This window comes from Syngnathus scovelli, chromosome 13 (genome assembly GCF_024217435.2).
Source record: "Syngnathus scovelli strain Florida chromosome 13, RoL_Ssco_1.2, whole genome shotgun sequence".
Lineage (NCBI taxonomy): Eukaryota > Metazoa > Chordata > Actinopteri > Syngnathiformes > Syngnathidae > Syngnathus > Syngnathus scovelli.
The window spans coordinates 6477605-6496022 of NC_090859.1; the positions used below are offsets into that span (position 1 = coordinate 6477605).

General features: G+C 44.5%; 1 protein-coding gene across 5 annotated transcripts in view; it reads left to right on the forward strand.

Annotated features, from left to right (window-relative positions):
- The window catches only part of cacna1bb (calcium channel, voltage-dependent, N type, alpha 1B subunit, b), a 123040-nt gene that overhangs the window by 43635 nt on the left and 60987 nt on the right, over positions 1–18418 (forward strand). For all 5 annotated transcript variants that reach the window (XM_049737145.2, XM_049737144.2, XM_049737146.2 and 2 more), the window contains exons 4-6: positions 13459–13550; positions 14469–14621; positions 17106–17293. In XM_049737145.2, the coding sequence (XP_049593102.1) occupies positions 13459–13550; positions 14469–14621; positions 17106–17293 (433 nt within the window). The remainder of the gene's footprint in view (positions 1–13458; positions 13551–14468; positions 14622–17105; positions 17294–18418) is intronic.

Below are 18418 nucleotides of genomic sequence, written 5' to 3' on the forward strand. Positions count from 1 at the left end.
ACCAGAAACGCTGTGCCACCACGTACCTCGTGCGTGCCGCGCCGGGATGACAGGCCAGGCGTGAGTCGTGCGCCCATTGCAGCACGGACGACCGCAGACCTTCAGGGACGAACAGGCGACCCTCCGGGCAGTTGCTGGGGCCGGGTTGATCGCGTGATGCGGCTTCCACTTGGCGTTCGATCTCCCATGTAAGAGCCGCCACCCGAACTGAGCTCGGGAGGATAGTGGGAGGCGGACCCTGTCCCTCCTCCCCCCCAGGAAACAAACGCGACAGGGCGTCCGCCTTCGCGTTACGGGAACCCGGTCTATAGGAAAGAGAGAACTCAAACCGGTCAAAGAACAGAGCCCACCGTGCTTGTCTTGCGTTCAGCCTCTTGGCCGATCGCAGATACTCCAAGTTGCGGTGGTCGGTCCAGACGATGAACGGAGTGGTGGCGCCCTCCAGCCAATGCCGCCACTCCTCCAAGGCCAACTTGACGGCGAGGAGCTCCCGATTCCCGATGTCATAGTTTCGTTCCGAGGCCGACAGACGGCGAGAAAAGAAGGCGCACGGGTGGAGGCGATCGTCTTGGTGGCTACGTTGAGACAGCACCGCCCCGACACCCACGTTCGAGGCGTCCACCTCTACCACGAACTGTCTGTCGGGATCGGGAACCCTGAGGATGGGAGCGGATGTGAACCTCCTCTTAAGCTCCTGAAATGCCCGTTCTGCCCGTTCCGTCCATTTGTACGGGGAGGCGGGGCTGGTAAGGGAGGTGAGGGGCGCGGCCACTGTGCTGTATCCACGGATAAAACGGCGATAAAAGTTCGCGAACCCTAAGAACTGTTGCAGTCGCTTGCGTGTTTCGGGAACAGGCCATGACGTGACCGCTTGCACCTTCCCAGGGTCCATCTCGATGGATCCCTCACGCACCACATAGCCGAGGAATTTGACAGAGGAGGCGTGGAACTCGCACTTCTCCGCCTTCACGTAGAGCGAATTCTCAAGGAGACGGCGCAGCACCGCCCGTACATGCTTGATGTGCTCAGGGAGCGAGCGTGAGAAAATGAGGATGTCGTCTAAATAAACGAACACAAATTTGTCCAGCATGTCTCGTAGCACGTCATTAATCAGTGACTGGAAAACCGCTGGGGCGTTGGTGAGCCCAAACGGAACCACCAAGTACTCGTAGTGTCCGCTCGGGGTGTTGAAAGCCGTCTTCCACTCGTCTCCCTCCCGGATGCGGATTAGGTGGTAGGCGTTGCGAAGATCCAGCTTGGTGAAAATGGTGGCTCCCTGAAGGCTCTCGAAGGCGGAAGACAGAAGAGGCAGAGGGTATCGGTTCTTCACAGTGATCTCGTTTAGTCCCCGGTAGTCGATACACGGGCGTAGCGTGCCCTCCTTCCTCTTCACGAAGAAGAACCCCGCTCCCGCAGGTGAAGAGGACGGTCGTATGATACCGGCTGCCAGGGACTCCCGGATGTATTCCTCCATAGCCCGGCGCTCAGGAGCGGACAGGGAGTAGACGCGTCCTTTGGGAGGGAAGGTGCCGGGTAACAGCTCGATAGCGCAGTCGTAGGACCGGTGTGGAGGAAGAGAAGTGGCCCTGGCTTTACTAAAAACCTCCTTGAGCTCGTGATAAAACGCTGGGACATTGGGGATGTCGGGACTGTACCTTGGCGGGGCTATGCTGAGTGGGCTGGTGGCCGCCTTCAGGCACGCCTGATGGCAGCGTTCGCTCCACTGCCGAACAACCCCCACCTCCCAGTCCAGCACCGGGTTGTGCTGCCGCAACCAAGGGTGCCCCAGTATGAGCTGCTGTCCTGGGAGGGAGAGAAGAAAAAACTGGATGGTCTCGTGGTGATTGCCCGAGAGCAGTAACTTAATTGGTTCCGTCACAAAAGCCACCTCGCCGATCAGACGGCCATCAATGGCACGTGCGGGAATAGACGGGCTCAGAGGGAGGAAGCCGACACCCCACTTGCGTGCCAGGCTAATGTCCATGATGTTCCCCTCCGCGCCGGAATCCACCAAGGCCGCCACGTTCTGGTCGCCCGCCGCGAGCTGGACGCGTGCCTGTAGCGTGAGCGTGCTGGGGCTGGGAGAGCCGGTGCTGGTCGAGCTCACGCGGATCCCCCGACGCCGCGTGAGCTCCGGCCTCTTTAACGGGCACCCCGCTGCCCGATGGCCCCCCTCCCCACAGTAAAAACACAAGCCCAGTGAGGGGCGTCGACGGTGCTCCTCCGAGGGAACCCGAGCCCCTCCCAGATCCATGGGCTCGGCGGGTGGTGTGGTTGGCGGGTCCCCAGCAGACGGAGGAATGTGACCACACGGGTTTCGCGGGGACCTCCTCTCCCGATCGCGCCGCCGCGTCTGGATCCGCCGGTCTACTCGGGCCGCCAAGTCCATCGCGCCCCTCAGGGTTCGCGGGCGATCGTACGCAACCAGTCCATCTTTCATGTACTCAGCGAGTCCGTTTAGGAAGGTGCTAACGAGCGCCGGCGTGTTCCATCCGCTGCTGCCGGCCAACGTCTGGAACTTAAGGGCGTACTCTGCGACCGATCGGCTACCTTGACGCAGCGTCGCCAGTTCCTCGGCGGCGTCCTCGGCGGCGGATCCCAGGTCGAACAGGCGGAGCAATTCCTCCGCGAAGGCGTCGAAGGAATCGCAAGCCGGGGCCATCCTTTCATATTCGGCCAGGCCCCACAGCCGCGCCTCGCCCGTGAGGTGGGTTAGGACGAACCCGACCTTGGCTGATTCCGACGAAAACGTGATTGGCTGGAGGCTGAACATTATGCGGCAGTTCGTCACGAATGCCCTCACGTGCTTGGGATCGCCGTTAAACTTCTCGATGTTGCCAAGGCGGGGCTCCGGGACGTCCACGAGCGTCCTGGCCTCGGCAGACGAGCGGTGCGGGGGTACCGTGACAGCCGGGGACGCAGCCACCGACAGTCTCTGGAGGGCTTGGGCCATCTCCTGCTGCTGTAGCTGTTGCTGCTGACCAACCTTGATCAGGTGCCGGATGTCGGCAGACAGGCTGCTGACGGCGGTCTCGGCTCGCTCCAGTCGACTCAATGCCGTCTCGTCGTTCGCTGGCTGCATAGCGTTGGTCAGTCTGTACTGTAAGGGAACGGACAGTACAGCCAAGTGCGTAGCGACGGACTTTATTGGAGAAGGGGATGATGGGAACAGCGGGCGCTGGAGCGGCGATCGGGCTGGAGAGGACAAACGATTCTGCGGGGGTTCCAAGTAGTCAAGCGGGTCCGTAGCTTCGGGACTGATGAGCAAGGCAGCATCAAGGGACAGACTGACACTCAGGTCTGCGCTGGCGGCGCTGATATAGTGCTGTCCATGAGCCCGTGGCAGGTGACGGCGATTCCATTGACAGGGGGGCGTGGTCCTGTCGCCGGTGGCACCAGCACGTGACAAATTTAAGTCACTATGCTGGTGCTTCTCAATGCTTTCCCTTTGGCCTATTCTTTGCTCACACTAGTCTCCAGTGTCTGTTCAATACTTGGAATGACTTTTTCTATTTAGGCTGGAGGAAACAGTGAGATAAAAATCTGTTTCATGTTCTGAATTGTTTATTGCAATTGGTATGAGATACAACTGCTCCACTTTATTATTCCTTACCTCTCACCCTAAATCTGCTTTCCTTTTAAGTTACACGACAAGTGGTAAAGAAAATGGATAGATAGAGTCCAAGAATAAAATCCGATCAACTAACTGGGGGAAAGGAAAGTAATTGTGCATCACTTTACCTTTTTACACATACTATATTATAAGGGGTGGGTAAAAAAAAAATCACAGATTTTTTACTTCTGGGACCTTGTCGTGTGCTGTGAAATGTGACACATTTTTAAATGGGTGAGGGAGGAGACATGAAGCGAGGATAGTCAAGGGGATCTTAAAAGTACATTTTTAAAAATGATGACCTCACCTTCTACATTAGATTGACAACATTTATTTTTTTCTTTTGTAAGCTAAATCGGAAATAATGATCTCTTTCCTTCTCCATTAAAACACACCATTGATCTGTTCAACTCTATTGCCTCATTTTTATTGGTTATCAACAAAAAAATGACATCTAATTTGGATAATAAATCAGCTTGGCTGATGTATCTTTCCCATCAGTCCATCCATCCATCCGTCCATCCGTCCGTCCGTCCGTCCGTCCATCTGTCCATCCATTCAGCCATCTTGTTTTAGGTAACAGTCCATTCTTAAAAGGACTAAGCCTCAAACCCGACAATTCCGCTTCTCGTATCATTGAGTGACAAAGAATGGGTCCCAAAACATCATGAAGACAAAATGGGTTGCGATTTGCACACCTGAGTGAAGCGCGATAAGCGTCAGTGTCACTGTCTGGGTTGAGCGTACATGTGATGTGCTCCACCGTGCATTAGTAACTCTGTGGTGAGGCTTCCCGCTCTCTCTTCAGCTCCACTTCACCAACATAATAACATTACAACATAGGCGAAGAGTGGGATGGAAGGAGGAAGGCTTACATCACAAAAGATGAGCCACAGACATGTTTTGTTGTGCACATGTGGATGATAATTTAAGTTTATGATCCTGTGTGCTCATGTAGTGCCTCTTCTCTTGATTAGATGATATGAGGTAGTATAAATGTGACAGTTCTGACATTGTTGCATGCATCCATCCATGATTGTGTGAAAAACAGAAAGAAGTGACAGAAAATGAAAGCTAACCACGGTTGACATTTTTTAAATTCTATTGCTAATGGATGCACCATCGTGCAAAGTCTAAATATAACTAATGTTCTACTCTTCCCATGTTCTCCAAAAACAAACTTTTAAACTCATGTTATCATGAGAAAATTTAAAATGCATCATCGTGTTACAGAAAATATATTGGAAATTGAAAAGTGAGCAAATCTGAGCTTTGTGTTGACTTCCCAGCACTGTCCGCAATATAACCTGCTTATTTTACCACAAATACATCAAAGTCCATCACATCTTGGACCTAAAACCTCATAATGGCCAAGATGCTACTGTCTGTACATCTCAGAATCAATTTATAAAACCAGAAAGGCGCTCAATAGAGCACAGACTTTCAGCAAGGTGGCGTGTTTGAATATCAACTCAATGGCATGCCAATACAAATAAGTGTGTAGACTTACTGCACACTTTATTGGGTACACAACAATTTGAATGATTATGATCCAATTACACGACACCGGAATACTTTTATTCAGATATTCATATATAATATGTCTGGGGTGGTATAGACCTCTATACTCAGAGATACATTTTGGATACCTTTTATATGTCACGCCCGTGCCACAGCACGCTCGGCCTGCACTTCGCTCGGCCACACCCCTTTCGTTACCGTAATGTCTGTCACCTGCTTCCTCTTGTTACCCTGTGTATTTAAGCCCTGCCCGTGTGTTTCTCCCTGTCGGTGTCTACTGTTGTGTCCATTCCTGTTCGTGCCCAGTGGTCCTGTTCTTGTCATCTGGTTTTCCCTCGGTCTGTCTGAAGGCTCACGGTCAGAATTTTAACCTTGTCCAAGGGGACTTCATGTCGGTCAGTCTGTCTGTTTTGCTGGCCGTGAGTCTTCCTCCCATCTGTGTCGTCGGTTCCCCACCTGCCTCCCTTCCAACTCCTTTTCCCTGCAATAAATCCTGGTTCAAGCTGCATTTGGTCGCCCTGGCTCAACTCATTCCTGACAGAAGACACCGACCATCACAGCGACCAGCGCTTGGACCAACCGTTGGCGGCTCCCGCAACTGCTGCATGGTCGCCAAGGAGATGAGTTCAAGCGACGCAAGATGCACGGTTGCCCCCCCCCTCCCCCCCCAAAACAGATCCGACGGCGCGGATGTTGCGGCCGCCACTTGTTCCGGCGGCGCGGATCCAGCGGCTGTCACCGTCGGCCTTCAACGGTGCATGACGCACGGCCGCCCCCCGACCCAGTCCCGACGGCGCGGATGCTGCGGCCGCCACCAGTTCCGGCGGCGCGGATCCAGCGGCCGTCACCCAGTCGGCTTCGACGGCGCATGACGCACGGCCGCCCCCCGATCCAGTCCCGACGGCGCGGATGCTGCGGCCGCCACCAGTTCCAGCGGCGTGGATCCAGCGGCCGTCACCCAGTCGGCCTTCGGCGGTGTGTGACGTGCGGCCACCTCCCCATTTCCTCCCGGCCCTTGATGGACAGTCTTGGATTTTTTTCTTTTTTGGGACGTCGGGAGCCGTCCCTTGTGGGGGGGGGGGGGGGGGGTACTGTCACGCCCGTGCCACAGCACGCTCGGCCTGCACTTCGCTCGGCCACACCCCTTTCGTTACCGTAATGTCTGTCACCTGCTTCCTCTTGTTACCCTGTGTATTTAAGCCCTGCCCGTGTGTTTCTCCCTGTCGGTGTCTACTGTTGTGTCCATTCCTGTTCGTGCCCAGTGTTCCTGTTCTTGTCATCTGGTTTTCCCTCGGTCTGTCTGAAGGCTCACGGTCAGAATTTTAACCTTGTCCAAGGTTGCCGGTCAGTCTGTCTGTTTTGCTGGCCGTGAGTCTGCCTCCCGTCTGTGTCGTCGGTTCCCCACCTGCCTCCCTTCCAACTCTTTTTCCCTGCAATAAATCCTGGTTCAAGCTGCATTTGGTCGCCCTGGCTCAACTCATTCCTGACAATATACATTATATGGCCATCTGACAGTGTCAAACCCAATTCCTCATTTTGATATTGTTCTTGAGAATGTTCAGATGTGTGCAGTGGCTGCATTTGGACATTTGGGATAAATTACAAACAAGTTGTTATAAAACTTCCAAAAGCACACAAGCCACAAATTATCATAATATAGTAATGAACATTTGTTTGCATTATTATCTGTTGAAGCAATGGGTGAAGCTATCAACAGATCGGCTCTGATCGTGAGGCAATGATGACAGTCCAACCTGGCTGACCCAAAAATATTCCATCCATCCATCCATTTTCTGTACTGCTTGTCCCCACATCGGTCGTGGGCGTGCTGGAGCCTGTCTCACCTGTCATCGGGCAGTAGACGGGGGACACCCTGAACCGGTTGACACCCAACTACAGGGCATACAAAAACAAACAACCCTCCGCACTCGCACTTGTAACGGGAACAGACGGGCAGGACGACCAAATGCGATACACTGTGGTCAGTAATCGGGGGTTCGGTCAGGGCTGGTGGTGTTGGGGCTTGATCGTTGGACAGGCGCTTGGTCAGGGCTGGTGGCGTTGGGGCTTGATCGTTGGACAGGTGCTTGGTCAGGACTGGCGGCGTTCGGGCTTGGTCAGTCAGTACACGGTAACAGGTCGGCATCAAGAGCAACAAGGCACAGAGCAAGAGCACGGATGGGTAGCTTACTGGGATGAACTGACAAAGAAGTGACTGGTGTATGGCGTTTAAATAGTAGACCGGTGAAGGACAAGAACAGGCGTGGGCGACTGGCTCAATAGAAGGGCGTGGCCGTGAATGCTATCCATGGTGACTGAGCGACAGACTGAGCGGCTGATGACACCTGGCATAGCACATGACCGCACTCACACCTGCGGGCAATTTGGAGTGCTCAATCAGTCTACAATGCAGGTTTTTGGGAAGTGATAGGAAACCGGAGTGCCCAGAGAAAACCCAAACAGGCACGGGGAGAACATGTAAACTCCACACAGGGAGGGCTGGAGGTAGAATCGAATCCACACCCTCTGAAGTGTGAGGCAGACTTGCTAACCAGTACTCCACCGTGCCGCCACCCAAAATTATTGTTTGTTTTTTGGGAAAGTCCCCTGTTAGAAGTTTCAACTCACGGCTAAACTTCACCTACCTCCGGGATTCTGGAGGACATTGAATCTGACAGTATCATACTCCGTGCCCCCATTGTCTAGGCGTCCGACCGGAGCTGTGACCACAAAGGCGGTCAGAGCCTGTCATGGCGGTAATCTCAGAACCCGTTGGTGAAAACCAGCAATAAAGGATACCATCAAGCTGAAGAAGGCGTTTTATTGGGGTTTTCTGGCCTGTGGGACTCCGAAGGGTATCAGCTGACCAAGAGCTAACTTTGATGGTTGCTAATGAGAAGAAGGCTGATTAGTTTATTGTTGATAGCTCCCAGTCTTATATCGACATTGTGATTTGTGGGTGGGTGATGTTCAGAACTGAGCTAACCACAGAGGTTCATTTTCAGCATTGATTAGCTGTTGCCTGAATGCATGTGTGTGTGTGTGTGTGTGCGCGCGCGTGTGTGTGTGTGTGTGTGTGTCTGTGTGTGTGTGTGTGTGCGCGCATGTGCGCACGTGTGTGTATCCTAGCTGGAATGCAATGTCACTGATTATGTTTAACCCTATATCCAACATGAGAGGAAGAATCTCAAGAGGGTCTGCCACATCATTTTTCGGCAATATCTTAGCAATACCTTTAATAAATACTACTCTAACTTAAAAGTACAGCAAAATTATGCAAAACAAGTAAGTAGAACATGCATGATAAAATTTAATTATTGTGGATAACTTAAAAGTACAGCAAAATTATGCAAAACAAGTAAGTAGAACATGCATGATAAAATTTAATTATTGTGGATACCTTAAAAGTACAGCAAAATTATGGATATTTTACACTCGGGATGACCAACTCTGGTTCTTTTACGGCCACTATCGTGCCTCTTTTTGATGTTTCTCTTTGCTGACAGACCTGATTCAAATGAGCCACTGATGAGCAAGCGCTTCAGAAGCCTGATAACATTCCTGACCAAACCTAAAACAAAATAACTAAAAATGCAAATAAATAAATAAATAAATAAATAAATAAATAAATAAATAAATAAATAAATAATCTGCCTTTTCACTTTAAAATTATTTTAACTTTTCCTCATACTGTATATTATTATTGGGCTAGATGTCTGTAAAGATTCATTTGTGGTGTTGTGATGCATTTTTCTCCCCAATGCATATGAATTTTTGTATGAATTAGTACATGAGTGGCTTTATAAGCGCTTAGGACACTATATGGTATAGTGTTTTATTAGTGCACACCACTTACCATTTATTTACTTTTTGTATTGAAGAACATATTATATAATAAAGTTTAAAAACTTACAATCAAAACTGAAAATTGTTGTTATATTCTGTTGCCTTCTTTATCCTTATAGTACATTTAATTCTAGAAAATAAGTGAGATATTATATTCCCAATCATGAGTAAAGAGTTGTTTTTATCTTTATTCGGAGGACTTGGATGAAATTTGCTGTTTGCCATGTGTGCTGAAAAATTACATTTGTCTACAGTGATTAAATTAATTTGCATAGATCAGATCCGCCGTCACCCGGAAAAGACTGCATGCCTGAAGCGGAGCAAATTTCATTTGGCCTCACGTCACTTAATTCTTTTTTCTCAGTCACATCCCATGACTGATTTCCAGGAACCACAAATTCCCATTGCCTTTTGATGTCTACAGCTGTTTATCCATGGACCTTGGAATACCACCTGAAAGAAACTTGGAATCAATTAACATTAGGTTCATATGCACACTTTATAAATTAGAAATTAGATGAATTAGATTAGTTCTCATTCAGCTCTCTTGGCTGAGTGCGGGTGGACATTGTCAGTCAACGGTAATTAATGCGACGGCAACATTTTTGAAACTCTCTGGAAATAAATGTCCAGGCACATCCGCTTGAGACTGTAATACACAATTTAACACATACAAACATACATAATCTCACTTGAGTGATTTAAAAGAGTTAGAGAATTATCTTGGCATGAGTCACTCTTCCTCAGAGAGCTCTTTTTTAAACAGCGTTATTGAGACACAGCGCCGTCATTTAGATTCATAAAGGTATTAGCATTAGTATTTGTTTGTTTTTTTTTTGCTTTTTTTTGGTGGTGTGTAACGTAGGTTAATCAGGTTTCTAACTGCATGAGCAATGTACTTTCCACTCGCTTTTAAACCCAATTAAAAATAATGGGGTCCACTTGGATGAAAATGATCATCTCAAGATGAAAATAAAGGGTCCCACAAGAAATATTATCTTGACTATAAATGAACTACAAGGCAGTACTTATCACAAACATTACGACGACTTTGAATATTGTTTGTAATATGCGCTTTGCTTTTAAGCCTCGTTACTCATCATTAAAAACTTTCAATTTAATACTACATGATGATCCTCCCCCCAAAAAAGTAAAACATCAAGAATATTTCTACTGAGTGGGAAATGACATTAACGATGAGTTTATGGCTCTGAGTATGGTAACAGAAAGTGTAAAATCTCGAGACATTTCATCTTATGTTACATATCATAAAATTTTTTGCCTCTGTCTTGGATAAATAAACAAATAAAACTTCAATAACAATATATTTACTGTCTGACTTCATATTAATCCCACTTTGTATGTTTGTGTTGGTGTGTGTGAGTTCACATCTCACCTTCCTTTATTACTTGTGTTCTGACTTTATTCCTCTACAGCAGTGGTTTGCAATGTCGTTGTCCATAGTCCTGTAGTTAATAGTTCACATAGTCATAAAAAATAAATATTCTCTCATATCCTTTGACAAAAAACAACAACATGCTTGGCAGGTTAAATTGGCTACTTTGGTCTTTGTTGTGAATGTGAGAATGAATGTTTTATGTTTATACTTGTTCTTTGACTGACTGGCGACCAATCCTGTGTACCCGTGCCTCTCCCAAATTCAGCTGGGATAAATTGCAGCTCATCCATGGATGGATGCATAAATATAATTATTATATTAATCAATTTTTATCTCAGTTTAGAACAGTGCCTTCTAATAAAAATCTATTCTTCCGATTTGTTCTCCCTGCAATGAGTGGCAGGACAATTCTTCAACCTTTATTAACATACAGAGCGAGCTCAATGCGGTTTTGAGTGTGACTTTTTGTAGACCTCACAGACCAAATTAATTTATAAAAATGAATTTAATAAATTTCTTTTCCCCAAGCAACTATATAACATAATGGCTTTTTCTACAGTGGTCATTTGACTGCTTTTACTTGGCTTCTGTAATATCCCTAACTGATATTATATTAACATGATTTTGTTAGGCGGCATGGTGGAGCACTGGTTAGCACCGTGGAGCACTGGTTAGCATGTTCGCCTCACAGTTAGGAGGGTGCGGACAAGTGGTACAGAAGATGGATGGATGTTTGATTTTAGTAGTTTATTAGTTTTCTAATCATGATTAAATAGGACATACAAGCACACCTACCTGTTTCTTAAAACATGTTTGTGAACGAGCTGTTCTGATTATCCTACATGCTACATAATAATAAGTGCCCCCGCACCAAGTTCCCGTGATTGACAGCAAGGCTGGGTGAAGATGTGCCAGGCAGGGCGTATCAAACGGGAATCATGGCTGTACAACAGCAGCCATGCTTGATGGCAAGTAACTCTGGCAACTACAATGACTTCCGCCATCCTCATGTGCATTGTGGCCTCTCCTGCCTATATCACGGCTGTCTGCTCGTATCGCATTAACATAGGGCTGCAGCGCACAAACAAACAAGCACGCACGCACGCGCGTGCACGCACACACACACACACACACACACACGCGCACACACACACACACACACACACACACACACACACACACACACGCACACACACACACACACACACACACATACTCAAACAGGATGTGACTGTGAACTGATGATTAGCTTTCTCATTTCCTGTATGTCTAATTGGCATGAAATGGCGATTTTCTGCATTGTGTTACGGTTCGTCTCCACGAAGCTGTGTAAGCAGAAAAAAAAAAAAAAAAAATTGTGTTTATTACTTGTTCCACCACAATTAGTGAAACCTTTCAAAAATGTATGGGCATTGGTAGTAAAGTCCATTGAACAGATAATATGTAACAGGTGTTGGGAAAAATATATGATTGAAGAGAGAGCAGCATTTTAATGATGATCATATTACAATTTTTATTTCCATTTATTAAAAAATAGACTTGTATTGCTGTGTTTAATATTTTTCACACTTTAAGTAATTCAGCCCGCCTGCTTTCCTTGTTGTTTTTTTAAATTATGTATCCGTTATAGTTTAGACTCTAAAGACATTGTAATTTGTGAAGTTTTTTTTTTTTCTCTCTCAACTCCTCTGTCAATTTATACCTCAGTTTGGTAATCACTGATGTATTTGATGAATATCAACACTTTCATTAAAATAATAATAGTGCAGCCTTAACTTTACTTTTGCATACCTACTTATTTTAAAAAAGGTTGTTTACAATGTTTCCACTGTTGTACTTAAGCAACAGAGGGAAGTGACGCGCCGTTGTGTACTTGATAGACGATACAATCACACTCCATATTTCCGGTGCTGCTGTCTGGCCCGCATGGACATATTGCAGTGACGATAAAGGAATATTAAAAGTCATACAGCTCCTTCTTCTGATAAATCCTTACCCAGACTGTCTGTCGACACAGCCATCAAGTCAGCCCTGTGTGCACCCATGCATGCATACATACATAAGCATGCACTTACCAGGACAAAGTATGTTATTGATTTTTGAATTGAAATATTGAGGGGTAATTGACTTGCCTTCAATGCCCACTTTTAATACCTGCATCTCTGTCCTGGTCAGAATAACTTTATGTATTTTGAACTGACAATTACCGTAATTTTCACACAATAAAACGCTACATTTTGCACAAGCTTTGAACCCTGCAATTTATAGTCTGGTGCAGTTAATTTTTGGATTTTTTTTTTTAATGATAATGTAAGAGGATTTGTTTTGGTAATACAGATAATAGAAATGAAGACATTTCATTTAAAGAAGCATGAGAAGACAAAAGCGCTTCTGTCGAATGTACTTAGCACTGTCTTCATCAGACTGTCATGTTAAGAGTTCCCTGTCTAATCCCGTTTTTTACTGGTGCGGCTTATATTTGAACAAAACAGGAGTTTGCCTTAATTTGAGCTGTTTTGTCTTATATTCAGGTGCCTAATATAATCCAGAAATTATGGTATTTCTGTATTGAATTTTAATTTGATCCTAACACATGACACCACTGGGCTCAGTGTATTGTTTTCCCCCCACTAACATAAGGCACACATAATGTATTTTACCCATTCTAACCTGAGAGCAATAAGCATTCTTTATTGCTCCCAACATTTTCTGGAGTTTCTTCATGTCAATGTACTGTATTCTTATTCTTCATCAAAAAGTGATGCAATTTTGATTGGTTGTGGTCTTTTTTTCCTGTTTGGTTTAATGAAAATTACAGGTTCTTTGAGCATCTATTTAATATTTAAACCTCCAATTTCACTTCAACTGCATATCAAAGAGTTACTTCACTGGTTTCTTTTATATCAAACAAATTGTTTTAGGTTCATTACCTGACATGTTTCGGCGGTTGAAACCGATTATATAGTGAAGTGATTAAAAAAAGGAAAAACAAGATGAACTTTTACAATTATATCAAAGAGTTGTTTAACCTTCAACTCAGCTCCAACTTCAAACCATGTTTGGGTGTCTCTATTCACAGAATCCTGGCAAAAGTGGGCTCCGACTTTGACCTTCGAACACTGCGGGCTGTAAGAGTGCTGCGACCCCTCAAACTAGTGTCCGGGATCCCCAGTAAGTCACTTCAAATGTTTTTATAGTGTTCATATGAGCATTCATGGAAAAATATATATTTAATATTTATGTAGTATATATCTATTTTGATTTTTTATGTTGTTATTTACTGTTATATTTAAAAAAAAAATATATATATATATATATATATATTGTGGAAAGAGTTAGCTGTGTATTGCTGGTCCTATCAAAGGAACAAAACCAGTCTGAAGTCTCGTAATGGGCAAGTGCAACTCCTCGTATGGAGTTTGGTTGTTGTTCCCCAGCTTGCGTGTAACTTTTTCTTTCAGCCTTTACTCGTTACTCTTTTAGTTCAGTTTCGTTTTTTCATTTTAGTTTATTGTGAAAATTAACAGAAAACGTTTGAAATGAAAACAGCATTAAATGAATACACTTTAGACCAGTGGTTCTGAACCTGGGTTCGATCGAACCCAGGGGTTCGGTGAGTCGGCTTCAGGGGTTCGGCAGAGCTGGTATGTCATTGCCCCGCCCCCGCCCCGCCCGCGGATGGCCGAACACACCGGTACCCCCCCCCAAGAGGGGTTCGGTGAATGCACATGTGAACCGGATGGGGTTCGGTACCTCCGAAAAGGTTAAGAACCACTGCTTTAGACCAATAATCCCTAATCAGGGTGCCATGGCACAATATTTGCCATAAAAGATTATTTTAGTGACGTAGAGACAGGCAGACAATTAAATAAGTTTCCATTAGATGACTGGATGTGCAATTAACCTCTGTATCTCCCATTATCCTTCCTTCCTTCCTTCCTTCCTTCCTTCCTTCCTTCCTTCCTTCCTTCCTTCCTTCCTTCCTTCCTTCCTTCCTTCCTTCCTTCCTTCCTTCCTAATCTATTTTGATTTCGTACTTGTGTGTGCCGATATTGCATTTAAAGCAAGGATATGTTTTGTTTTCTCCAGGCCTCCAAGTGGTGTTGAAGTCGATAATGAAAGCCATGGTGCCATTGCTTCAGATCGGCCTGCTGCTTTTCTTTGCTATTGTCATGTTTGCCATTATCGGGGTGGAGTTTTACATGGGCAAATTCCACACTACCTGCTTCAACATTGACACAGGTGATAAAAAAACAGTAATGATGTTTTTGTAGGACATTTGATTTTTACGTTTTTTTTCTCCCTTCTTATTATGACGTATATATGCACATAAACTATTCATAGCATACGTGTGTATGTACATGTGAATGACTCTGGAGGTGTAACGAACAGTGGAACTCAAGCAGCCAGTCTGCATAACATACAGAAGATGAAGACATTTCTTTGAGTCAGTTTTTTTGTCACCCAAAAATTAAATGGCAATCCTAAATTCCAATAAAATATATCAATCTAACAGAGGCAATTCACTTTGTAAGCAAATAGGATCTTAGATGTTCCTGCCTCGTCCTCGGGCTCAGAGTCTGGCTGACACAGCATCTGTCAGTGGGAAGCAAAGCGCCCATTTTACAGGAGTGGCACTAGAAGCATGTTGGCTGTGGGAAATGGCTCTGCACATCATTGTTAGAACCTAATCAAGTAAAGGAATGTTGACCGAGGAAGCATCTGTAAGACTCAGCACATTCATTCTTCTCCTGGGCTATGTGACATGCAACTGCACAACCTTTAAATCGTCTCAGCATCGTCCATGTGGTCCATGTAGGTGAAAAAAAAACCTTACTGAATGTTTTTTCAGAATATCAGTTCAGCTGGAAGTGGAGTAAACAGTAAACAGACACATTACTATTTATGATGAGATCTGAAAGTTGCGAAAATCACAAATTTGATAAAATTTTGTTTCCCTAGAAAATGGCAGCCAAAAGAATGTTCAATAATTCTTGCTGAAGGAATGAATATATAGTAAATTAAAAAGATGTTGACAATATGTGCAGACAAACCACATCAAGAAATCTAATGCAAAACTCATATTGTCTCTCACTGTGGTGCTCTGCAAACCGCGAACATGCTACATAAAGTCACAATTTTCTGCATGGAAGGAGCATATCAGTAACATTTCACTTCATCCTTTTAGTTGCCAGAGCTATGTGGTGTTACTGTGCATAAGCCGCCTCTTAAAAAACTACCCATCTTTGTCCCTGGATGTTTGCTTGCATTTCCTTAAAAACATACTTTAGGCGTCTCGTCTTACTGCAGGACTGGTGATTGTGTACAATTGATTCTTTCAACATGCCAAGGAATGTTAGCTCGGCCTCACTCGCGATGCATTTGAAATAATAGAGAGAGAGAGAGAGAGAGAGAGAGAGAGAGAGAGAGAGAGAGAGAGAGAGAGAGAGAGAGAGAGAGAGAGAGAGAGAGAGAGAGAGAGATACGGATATATAGATATATAGGTATATAAATGTACTAGGTACAAAAATAGAACTCAGAGCAGGCCTTATAATGATTTTTTTAAAATAAGGTTTTCTTGTACTGCCCTACACTACAACGTGAGTAGGCCTAAAAATGTGGTGATTGGAAATAACACACATGACAAACATGATGATTAATATAAAAATTTTGAGTGAGTTGATTTTTTTTAAACATATCAAAATTTTGATTGAGTTGAAAAAGGTAGACCCTTGTGCTTAACGTTGGTTTGCTGTTCAGCAGTTTTGTGCCATACTTCAATAGTAATTCTCATGCACCTTTGCACTATGAAAAAAATCACAGTATGGAGTTATGCTTTTATTGATCAAATGCTTTGAACAGAAGGCTGGATCTTTTACACCTGTAACTGGGACATTGTTTTATTATACTCATTCAATGCGAGCCATTTTTCATTTTTAGAGCCTGTTTTACGTTTCCACATAAAAATATGTAAAAGTCATATAAATATGAACCTGGGATTGACTGTTCCTATTCTTGTAAGACGTTAAACAATGTCAATTAGCTGTAAAACAAAAACACAGTTGTATTGTATCCATATTTCAAAAGGCAGCCATCAGGTTAAGAAGTGCATGGTCCCCACAAAATTGAGCCCCCCTACATAATTTAAGTTGTCCACATTTGCCATATAGACAGATATGATCTTTTTCAATGGAGCTAAACTATTTTTTTTGAAACCACATCATTAGTAAGCAGATCAATTTTCGTGTCTGCAGACAAGCAAAGCTTAAATGTGTGGAGCCAAAGATGCAGTCGATGCCGCTGTCTGCCGGAAAGTGGTCTGTGCCACAGACAAACCTTTGAATTTGGTGTTGGCCTTCAAACCTGTGGCCACATGCTCTGTCGTGATGGACAGAATGGGGCTACAGTACCACTCTGAATGATAGGGTCAACGGGGTCATTGGTGTTCACTGAGAGAAATCATTTGAAGTGGACTGAGCACTTACCAGCGATGGATGCCTTTATAGAGCTTAACTGATGATAACGGATGGCGTTCACATCGCGGGACACTCTGCAGCAGCATTAGGAGGCTGGTGGAAGCTGCTTTGGAAAAGGACCTGGGGCTGCACTGTTTGTACTGTACACAGACTGCTTTATGTGCAACCCTGTTTCCTGTCTGCTGTATCTATGAAACAGCGTAAGATAGCAAAAGAAGCCATGCTAAAAAAAAATCCCTTTTTCATTCAGGTGAAAAAGCAGCAGAATGGCCTTGTGGTCTCGAGCCTCCAGCAAGGTTGTGTCCCAATGGGACCCAGTGCAGAGAATACTGGACCGGACCCAATTTTGGCATTACCAACTTTGACAACATCCTGTTTGCCGTGCTTACGGTGTTCCAGTGCATCACAATGGAGGGCTGGGTCGACGTCCTCTACAGTGTAAGTTCATATATTCTACGTTGTCGCAAAAAAACTGTCGAAAACTATATGACATCACAATTTATGGTGACTGGACTATTTTCGAGCATTGTGGCCGTATAAGCACACTTTACATCAACTCACACCCTTAGTGACCTACGTAAAAAACAAAAATCCATTTCAGTGTCACTGCTTCCACTTTAAAATTCCAACATTAAATTGCTTTGACTAGTTACTTTGCAAAATCTTTCGTACAAAATATTTTCTCATAATAAAAATCAAAAACTCTTTGTCTGCTGTAGTGTGTGAGACTTAATGTGTCTTTATTATTATTATTATTATTATTATTACTATTATTATTATTATTATTATTGAACATATTCAGACCTTTTTCCTTCTGCCTTGTTTTTTTTCTTTCCCATGAGCCATCTTTCCATTTCCTTCCTGCTCCATTCATTTCACTGCAAACATCTCCTGTAACTTTTCCAGGCTCATTATCTTAAGCGCTTGCAAATGCTCACTGGTTTGCTCTAGGACAGCATTTCCATTCCGTTGATGTTTCCCTTTTTATTCATACTCTTTCCTTTTTACTACCTCTGAGAAATGTTTCATCCTTTCTGCAGAGGATTCATCACAGATTACTTCGTACTTCTCCTAATCCGTCAGACACTTTCTCCGTTTTCATCTCTGCAATAGTGCATCTCCCAGTTTCCCAATGTATGAATCATAAAGTCTGGCAGTGAAGGAATAATTCATAAATCATGAATCATAAAATAATAGTCTATGTATTTGCTTTTTACTCTCTTCAAATATGCATTGTTGTTTCATTTATATGGTTTCATTTAGGTAACGAAAAGTAGAAAATTAAAAACACATTGAAAATCCAACAATACATGCATAGTGTCCAATAAAAGACACATTTGCTTTATTCACCAAAATGAAGAAGCTTCCTGTTGATCAGATTTATGGATAAAGCATCAGTTTTTTTTTGTTTTTTTTTTTTTTTTGGAAAATAGTCTAAAATTAAACTCATGACGCTTGTGCACAAGGGCACAAAAATAAGGCCCTAGGTCTTATATTACCTTATATTACAAGGTTGTGGGTTCAAACCCCGGCCGGGTCATACCAAAGACTATAAAAATGGGA